The 10,270-nt window shown below is 31.9% G+C and overlaps 1 protein-coding gene across 1 annotated transcript; it reads right to left on the minus strand.

Moving 5' to 3' along the window:
- Nucleotides 1–2,128: 2,128 nt before the first annotated feature.
- On the minus strand, nt 2,129–8,169 carry LOC132741770 (FAD synthase-like; the record flags this gene model as incomplete). Its single annotated transcript, XM_060730027.1, has 7 exons — nt 7,941–8,169; nt 6,702–6,796; nt 6,274–6,397; nt 5,670–5,782; nt 3,859–3,999; nt 2,901–3,049; nt 2,129–2,275 (listed from the first exon to the last, which is right to left on the minus strand). Coding segments are annotated over exons 1-7 (926 nt in total), but the record flags the coding sequence as incomplete, so codon positions are not given.
- Between the last annotated feature and the right edge of the window lie 2,101 nt (nt 8,170–10,270).

Consider the following 10,270-nt stretch of genomic DNA (forward strand, 5'->3'; position numbering starts at 1 on the left):
TTACGCACAGAATTCATGGAGATGTTCTATGTGACAAATCTTGCAAGAATTTACTAAATGTATAAGGCTATGAAAGCAACATTTCTTTACCTTTGATAGATTAAAAAACCCATCTCATTAGATATAACTTTACATGATTGTATAAGCACATGTTATCTGCATTTTGAGAGAAAATTGGTCTGTACACATGTTTCAGAATGATTAAGAGAACTTTGACTGTCTTATTTCCCTATTTGTAAGTTTAACAATCATCAGTGAAATCATTTTTTTACACAATTTAAGAACTGATTTAAATTTGTGTTTAATTTGGCCTCTTAAATGTTATGAACAAACTTTTATAAAAAAATCACCTGCTACACAAATGAATCTGATATAAATGTAATTTAGCTTGGCCAAAGTTTCCAACTTGTATTAAAACATCATTTATTCAGATTTTTTTCCATTCTTCAAACACATCCAACATTTTCTACTTTTTAAAACAAAAAACAAAAATCTTGGTTAATTTCTTACAAAAACATATCAGCAACACTTAAAAACAAGATACAAATAATTTTTCAGGATCTGAACCCTCGACCTACACATCCTAAACAAGGGTCTCACCTTACCTAATATACTTATCATAAAAAGTCTCAGAAGTAAACCAAATGCTTAATAATTCAAAATTTCCATTTTAATCTTTAGCAAAAATATTAAAAAGAAAATCAAAATACTTATTTCAAACTCAAAACTTGCTCTGGAAACTGCCTTGTTTAGAAGGGATCCTCTGTATAGGAAAATTCCTTGTAAATGAAGAGTACTTCAATTTTCATTGACTTTCTAAAGTTGTTTTTATAATACCATTCATTTACTTCTTTCTACATCTACTTTAAATACTAATGATGCTATTTCTATAAAGTGTAACACTTGGCATTCAAAAACATGGTAATTTTTCCATATACTAAAAAACCTTCAAAAGAAAATTGCAATCATAAGAACATGAAAAACAAATTTGCAAGAAAGCAATTTCTATTCAAAACAGTTTTATTATTTGTATTATTATCCAGTAGCAAAATTAGCATACTTGTGTCAACAGTCTTATTATTGGAAAAACAAAGTACAAAGCTACATAAAACAATGGAATAAAAGCACATTAGTAAGGCAAACTGTTAGGCCAAATAAAAAATTTGTAACAAGAGCTAGTAATAATTTATCATTTATGTCATATTGAGATGCCTGGCCTGTGGTGATTATTTAAGTTTCTGGGTATTGCAAGATTTATTTTAAACAAGGCACTATAAAACCGATTGCTGAATAAAGAAGAACGTGTTTGATAAAACACAAATATGCCTTGGACCAGATTATTGTCAGTAACGATTTTCCAAAAAAAGTTAAACCTTCACTCAGTTACAAACAGAAAATTTGCCAACAAAAATAAAATTGCAACACAATAATATAACTTGACAGCCTGTCAAGCAATTTACTAGTACTTGCTGCCTTCTCTTTGGCAAGAAACTGGTAACTTCTGTATGTGCCAGAGCAGAGGTATAGTGTGAATGACCGTAGAAAGGATTTCATGATCAATCAAAACGAAAATGACCTGAACTGTACAAGAAGCAAACCTGGGTGGCCAGATTTACAGTCCAACACTCAATCTATTGAGCTAACCTAACAGCTATAGCATAACACTGCCCATGTGAGTATGAAATTTAGACCCAGTCTCACAAGTGATATGCACAAATAACCAATGAAATATTATATAAGGCCTCATAGTTAAAGAGTTTAATTTCAAAACAAAGTTCATATATTAGATTTTTTTTTTTTTTTTTTGGTTGGCTTTACATCGCACCAACACAGTATAGGTCAAATGGCGACTTTCCAGCTTAACTGGTGGTGAAACACCGCAGGTGCTCCTCTGATCATTGACACTGCACAAGGTAGCTAGATAGCTTTCTTACATGGAGAATTTGAAGTCAAAGAACCAACTCGAACTTACAGTGGTGAGAGGCAAGTGGTCAAAGTCAATGACTTTAACCACTAAGCCATGGATGCCCCTACAAACATTTTTCAACATAATTATGTTCAACCAAGCTTAAAATTTTTATAAAAAAAAATCAAGCTAAAATAAATATCTAAATACTTAACTAAATACCTAAATATCTTCACTAAATACAGTGTAAGCAAGTAAAACAAAGAGATAGGAAACTCACTTTCAGGTAGATTTTCCTGCAGATATCTATAGGCAGATTCTAGCTGCTCTTTATCTTCTGACTCTAGAGTAAGCTTCACTTTGTAATAGCTGAAACACCACGTAAAAAGAGAAATTATTGTTCATTATCAAGTTATACATTGCCTTACATTATATAACTATTTCATTACTTTTCTGTATAAGGGGAGGGTACTCTTAAAACAAATTTATAATCTCATTTCAGAAGCATAGCTCAAAATAATATTTTTTAAGCTTGTACAATCTGTTTTGGTTCTGTCTTCTTTTTGAAATAGTGCACACAAGATCATCCCCCTCTGGCAGTATAGCTGGTAAAAACAGACAATATATGCTAAACAGAACTGATTTTGAGAATAAGACCTATCATAAGATGCTAGAGGCATTTTGTAGCACAAGTGGTATCTTGATATATTAAGGTGGATACCGAACTGAATTACTTGATCTTGACCATTTAAATGGCCATTTAAAGTGACCACTTAAAATACAGCTAAAAAGTGTTTATCATAAATAGATAATATACTATAGAAACTGTTGTAGAATCTCCAACATTCTATGAATATGCATCATAGCTTCCTGACTTGAAGAATTCAAATTTTTCTATTAGGAGGCAATGATAGGAGGCAAATGATTTAAAGTCAGCAGACCTAATAGCTAGGCAAAAAAGGCCGAGCCTAATGTTTATTCTGTGTATATTTACCTGTTAATAAAGTCCGGGTACGACCCTAGAGTGACATGCTTCTTGAACAAGGAGTCAGCTTCATTAAGCACTGGGGTGATAGATATCTCGTCTAGATGAATATAGATCTCCTTCGTGTGTATCTCTATGTCAGGATTCTTAAAATGATCCTAAAATATATAAAGACATGAATAATTAACTGGTACTATGCCGGAACCAAAAGTGATTAGCCTTTGCCACCAGTATAGAGCCACGCCATCCATGATCTATCTAGGCTCTATATTGTTTGTTTGTTTGTATTACACAGTATAGGTCATATGGTGATGTTCCAGCTTTACTGGTGGAGAAGACCTCAGGTGCACTTCCGTGCATTATTTCAGGCACTTACGGCACCTGAGAAGAACCACTGACATTCTGTAAGCTAGCTCGATAGCTTCCTCTCATGAAAGAATCAAAAGTCCCTATCAAGATTAGAACCCACAGTGTTGAGGGGCAAGTGGTTTGAAGTCAACGACCTTAACCACTTGGCCATGGACGCCCCTATACTGTTGGTAGTTAAGTTATTGTACATGTATTTCGATAATAAAATTCTTTAATTTTCAAATATATGGACTGTTCCAAATTCAAAGCAGGGCAAAAATGGGAGTGGTGGCCTTGTGGTTAAAGTGTCTGCCTCTCAACCAAGGGATCAGGGTTCAAGCCCTACTCATGTCATGACCATGTTTCTTCATATGACACCAGTACTGGTTGGTTCCAGGAAGCAGACTCAAAATTGATTACACAATTGAGCTTAAACAGATATGCTTAAACAAAAGCAGGGCAAATCATTACACAATTTTAGCAGGTTAAAGATTAATCAATTCATGATTAATTTCTCATAACAAGAATGTAATTACTTATTAAAAGATATTCTAAATTGTGTGAAATTAAGACTGGACCTGGAGGTGTGTTGCTTTAAACACAATGAGGAAACACTTACTTTGAGCAAAGGAAAAGCATGTTCAAGTATTGAAGGCACACCAGGGAATAGGTAAGTATTTCTAACATTGACTAGAGGGTATTTTGTCTTCCTTCCGGTTGATACATCCTCGCCATATAATAATTTTGCCGACTTTGGCACCTGCGATGAAAAGTTTACAATTACTTTATGGTAAAGTAGCACAATATGAATAATCAACCTTTATCTGTGACTGACAGAAAACAAAAGCAATACAAGAAATTTTAAAGTTCCAAATGGGAAAAAAAATTGAACAAGAGCTGTCCGTAAGACAGCGCGCTCGACTTTTTTATTGCTTGCCAATAAAAAAAGTTTTTGCAGTAAAAGGCAATACAAGAATCTCTGTATTTTTAAAGTGAACTAGTTGTTTGATACCCTTGAATATTACAGCAATGTTTATATGACATAATTTATGGTAAAGTGAACAAGTGGATAGGAATGAATTTTTTTAGATTTTTTAAGTTTTTTAGTGCTTGCCTATAATACAAAACATTGACAGTTAAGGGCCATAATTCAAATAAAATCTTTGACAGAATTACCTTCTCCTGGACATGTTTGGGAATCATGATTGTAAACAAGTATTCCAACTTTCAAATTAATATCTCAAACAGTTCAGTCAAAAAGTGGACTGGTACTAAAAACTTAACCAAGATTCTAAGTCGATAAAAGGCCTTAATTTTAAAACAAATCCTTGACAGAGTTACCTTCTCTTGCGTACAGATGGGGGTAATGATGTGAAATAGCATTAAAAGTTTCAAAGCAATATCTCAAAGGGTTAAGGCAATAAGTGGATTTTACCCATATTCAATGTATTTTCTAAGTCAAAAAGGGGCATAATTCTGTCAAAAAACCTTGACAGAGTTATGTCCTCTTGTCTGTTGATGAAGGTCGTGATGGTAAACAAGTATGGTCAGTTTCAAAGCAATACCTCCAATGGTTTTGAAATAAAGTGAGGTGGTACAAAAAACTTAACCAAGCTCAATACACTTTCTAAGTCAAAAAAGGGCCATAATTCTGTCAAAAACCTTGACAGAGTTATGTACTCTTGTCTGTAGATGGAGGTTATGATGGTGAACAAGTATGGTAAGTTTCAAAGCCATACTTGTAATACTTCTGAAATAAAGTGGGGTGGTACGAAAAACTTAACCAAGGTGTGACGCCAACGCCGACGCTAACGCCGACGCCGACGCCGACGCCGGGGCGAGTAGGATAGCTCCCCTTTTCATAGAAAAGTCGAGCTAAAAATGCATACTGGAGCTATGATTCTTGGTCAGTGATCTAAAATACTGACACTAATAACATATGTAAAATATTCAAATTAAAATTCAACTGAAAATCATCTTTAAAAGTTGAAAAGATTGAACTTATACTAAACATATTTTTCTCTCATTCAATCCAAATTCATTCTGGAGTGAAGGGTTTTAAATAGGAGTGTAGAATCACAATAGTGGATAGTTTTTAAATACTTTACGTGGTTAATAAGTAAGCATGTTATAAGCAAAAACTGTAACCTATTGCTATGCAGACAAGAGGATAAGTTGGGCAGTTAAACTAAAAAATAGATTTTTGTTCTTTTATTGAAAAATCATTTTGTTCAACCCTTTCCTTTTAACTGGCATCAAAAAACTGACAATGCACATGTTTTTTTCTTTCTTACTTCTAGGACAATACCTATAGTTGTGGCTTCATGACATCATTTTCAAAATAGCTTGACATAATGAGACATCTAGATAAATTCCAGTCTAAAACAAGCATCACTGGTATTTAGTATAATCAGGATAATGTTAACATACCTTAGCCATTTTCAGCTTTGGAGAATTCAGATCATCAGTGCCAAAGTATTTCTTACACAATTCAACAAGGTGGGGGTTAGGCTCCACTGGCTCGCCAAATGCCTTTCCAACACCTACAACAATAATAATTAGCACTTATAATTGACCTTTCTTTCAAGTTTTAAAAATACATGTATTTTGTGATTTATTAAATTAAAATAAGACAAAAACTTAATTTTTCTCTAAACTGTTCATCTAAACACTAAAGAAAACAATATAAAACAGCTGAACACTGATCTTAGATCATAGCATGGAGCTAAATATAGATCTGGGATTATAGTGAGAAGTGTTTTCTAAAATGTTAACAAATAATACATCTACAAAGAAAAACATGGAAAATCAATACAAACTGAAATATTTTTATGAGAAATGAATTCTGTTATGTTTACCAGTTGAGTTAAAAAGTTTAATTGTAACACTTATGCGTAAAACAAACTGTAATGTTTCCAAATACACATCTCAATTTATATCATATTAACAGAAATGTGTATGAAAAATTACACATATGGAAGGAAAATAAGTCCTGTCATAGAAAGATTCTATTTATAATGTAAAAGCAACATACTTTCAAACGTGAGATCATCGTGAGTTGGTCCAATGCCCCCGGATGTTATAACATATGTATACTTGGATGAAAACTCCACAATTTCTTTAGCAATTGTATCAATATCATCAGGTACCACAGAGATCTGCAAGAAACAAAATATCATAGCACAAAATATGAGAAAATATTCTCTGTTCTGAAAAAGGGCAGTTTAAAGCAGCAATATTTATAATAGAAATGTCCAAAGTTCACATGGATTATTGATCATTTTTGTACAGTAAGATATAAAATTGATCACAATTATGGCAAAAAAATATAACTTATTATGGACTTTTTACCTGTGAACTCAACACTGAGACGCAGGGTGGATATAATGTCACTTGAAAACTATTCAATATCCGTCAAAATATTCTGTTAAAGGCTTATTGTAAAATGAATATTAAACAAACCTTTTTAACTTTCACTCCCCAGGAAAACAAATGCTTGGTCATGAAATGCGTGTTTGTATCAGCCACTTGACCTTTCAATATTTCATCACCAATGACTGAAGAAAAGAATAGATATTTGTATTTTGTTCAAAGAAAAGGCAGAATCATAACTTATTTCAATTGCTTCAAGGTTGGTATATAGCTTGTATTATGCTTTTATGTGTACTTTGAGTTTGTTATATTTTTGAAAGTTGCTTCTTAAGGACGTTTTTAGGAGTTTTCATATAGATATATAGGCAAAATTAAAACTGTGTCAAACTACATACAGACTGTACAGTCCTGATTTATGAGTCACCTTGTCCAATGGTCCAGTCGTCCTTGACTTCTTATTCCCACTGTCATTAGAATTCTTAATCAATAGAAAACGAAGGTTTTTGTGCTCATTTATGGCAATTTAGTGTTTAAATCCATTCTAATATTTGTTGTTGTTAAGCCTATGCTTAATGAGGGTCCATCAGCCTGTTAAGGCACTAAATGCAGTTTACGTTGTGGAGTATAGACCCCGGACATTTCACATGTTATGCCGGCAAAATTTGAAGCACAAAGAGATGATAATTAACCTCCATGCAATTTCCACAGAGTATTGATCCCAAGATATCATTTTGGGCCAAAAGTAGGTGGCTGTATGACGGCCAAGGATGACTTAAATGTACAGTAATCTGAGGCAATAGGAAAAGGGCTAAAAAAGGGCTATTATGTCAGCTAAGGGCATGCCTTCAAGCCATTGCTATCTTTGCAAGGGCTCACACACCATAGTACATTTTCCTCAACATCCCTGCCTACTTTGTAGGGCTATTCTCCTCAGCATTATTCAGGACATCGGCAGCTGACTTGATGATTAAGATAGTAGCTTAACTCCCCATCTAAAAATGTGTATTTTGGTCTCCCTATATGTAACACAACAGCACTTGCAGCTTTACCTGTCAACGTGTCCTTGATGATAAATCAGCCATATATTGTGCTAAAGCTTATATATAGGGTCCTGTGGTGTTTTTTATCTTATCCAATCGTTTGAGAGGGGAATTGAACTCGTACATATAAAAATTAAATTACATAATAGCAAAAATGTCTAAAACATCTGTCTTACTCCTCGTTGTGTATCATGATAATATATACGGTAAGCATGATAGTTAAACCATTATGTGATACATGTCAAATAGTAAATCGTCATTAAAATGTATGAAAATTAATTAGATCTACCAATGATCCCTGCTGAATAATCTTTAGCAGTTTCATCTTTCTCAGAATCAGACATTTTATTCACGGCTTGCGCTCCAGAACAAAAATGATTTTTGATGACAGTTATTCTTCTACTGGCTGATGCTAAGTTTTGCAGTTTCCCATACAATGTCAACATGTCAACGAATAAATGCGCATGATTTTGTCATATTCTTAAAAGTCTTTAATTTTTGACAAGTTCAGATTTTCTACCGATGGTAAAATGTACAAGATAAATGTCTTACGATCACCGGCTATAAAGGCAAAATTCGGGTACGTTACGATACCGAAATCAACTTGATTTCGGTAAAGTTACCGAAATCAACTTTTCATTACCGAAATCAACTCGTAAAAACCAAACTAGTTAAAATATTGCTATTACTTCTTCATTTTTTGATGAAAAATAATGAAATAGACTTTCAGTTAAAAAATCTATTGAAAATATTTTATTTTAATGATGTTATTAACAAAAATGTAATTATTGAGTTACTTCCCTTTGTTCTAAACAACCCGTTATGTGTTTAGCATTACCGAAATCAGCTGTGAAGTTTAAATTATGTCTATAATTAGTAGATAATAGATTAGATAACTCTAGTAGAGCTCTATTTTATAGACATATTTCTGTTTTTAAGTTTCAACCATATCTAAATATTATCAATGTTGAACGGTTTTGTAAAGATCTCACTAGATTGCATATAGAATCAGGTAGATGAACTAAACCAAAAAGTAGAATTTTAATGATAGAAATTGCTTTTCATGTAATGTCTTAGAAGACGAATAACATTTCATATTAGAATGCAATGTATATAATGATTTAAGAAAAAGTCTGATACCGCCATATTAGCATGTTATATATCTGCACGTGATTGTCGTGCATAACAATTTTCTAATCAAATCGTATTTTTAAAAAGCTATGATCGGACTATGATGGAAAAATAAAATACTCTGTAATATGAGTTAAAGATATTCATAAATTTTGTACATGTTTAATTATGTTTTATGAAGAAAAAATATCCAACTTCAACCGGAAGTTTGTGATTTTCTATTATAAATTTGAATACAGATATATAATTCGACTGCTCTAAAAATGTTCCATAAAAATTGTATAATGTATCAGGCAGTAAAATTGGAAATTGGAAAGTTTGTGTCTTTTTTTTATTGAACAGTTAAACTATATATTAACAAATCGCTAACATATGTTATGGGGACTCTTTATCATTATATTTTTAAATTTTAGTCATTTATTTAAATGTTTATTACGACATAAACAGATGGTTCATTATAATCTTTTATCTTTAACATACATTGTTTACCAACTGTCCCTCCTGTCTTAATTACTTCACACCTTACTTAATACAGTAATACACAACATGTCAAATCGTACAAGTTACAGCATTTCATAATTTAAATTTGTCAGTATAAAGTGTTCCATTTTTTCCATCATATAAATATATACCAGTCATTCCATAAATGTATGCTGTTTACAGATATGAAATTTAAAATGATTTTAAATCGATCAACATAAAATCATGACTTAACACTTTTTCAATAAGTAGAATATGTAGTTAAGTATCCGGGACATCAAAACTTGCATACATTTTTGGAACAACTGATATAGAATTTGGTAATAATAATATCAAAGCACCTTGTCTCATATAATGTATACCGAAATGTTTTCTACGGAAACGTATAGCGACCACCCCTATATGTTAGTTAAAACAGATCTTTTGACAATTTATTTAATATAATATTATATTTTTACCAGCTTACTAGATCTGAAATATTTATACTATAAAACTATTAAAAAAAAGTCTTTTGATATATATAATATAGGGATGGTCGCTATACGTCATTTTATATTAAACTGTAATGTACTTTTTGTCTTAATGGAGACAAGCAGCTTTAATTTCATGTTAAAAATAATCATGTCTAATTATGTTGTTTTGTGACAGACCAAATTTATGTAAATGTAACTATTTTCATCGTTTGTCGATAAATAAAAAGAAAGATAATATAAAACGAAATTATACCCTTAAAAAGTGTCTAAATTACGTGACTCTCCACGGTTTTTTGTGGTAACATATTTACTAAGAACTTTAACAATTTGTGGTTTTGATACATTGTTAATTGAACGTACTGCAGTTCAGCAAATGATATGAATAAATACTCTTTTTACGAATTATTTCACCACTCAAATTATATATACATTGTATATTTGTTTAAAGAGCCTCTACTAACATTGTATTTATTACTAACCACATTTATTCATGTTAACATGAAATGTGTGTAATAAAGGAAATTTGACTTGACTT

The sequence above is a fragment of the Ruditapes philippinarum genome, unplaced genomic scaffold, assembly GCF_026571515.1.
Source record: "Ruditapes philippinarum isolate M1 unplaced genomic scaffold, ASM2657151v2 ctg13217_1_1_1_1, whole genome shotgun sequence".
Taxonomy (NCBI): domain Eukaryota; kingdom Metazoa; phylum Mollusca; class Bivalvia; order Venerida; family Veneridae; genus Ruditapes; species Ruditapes philippinarum.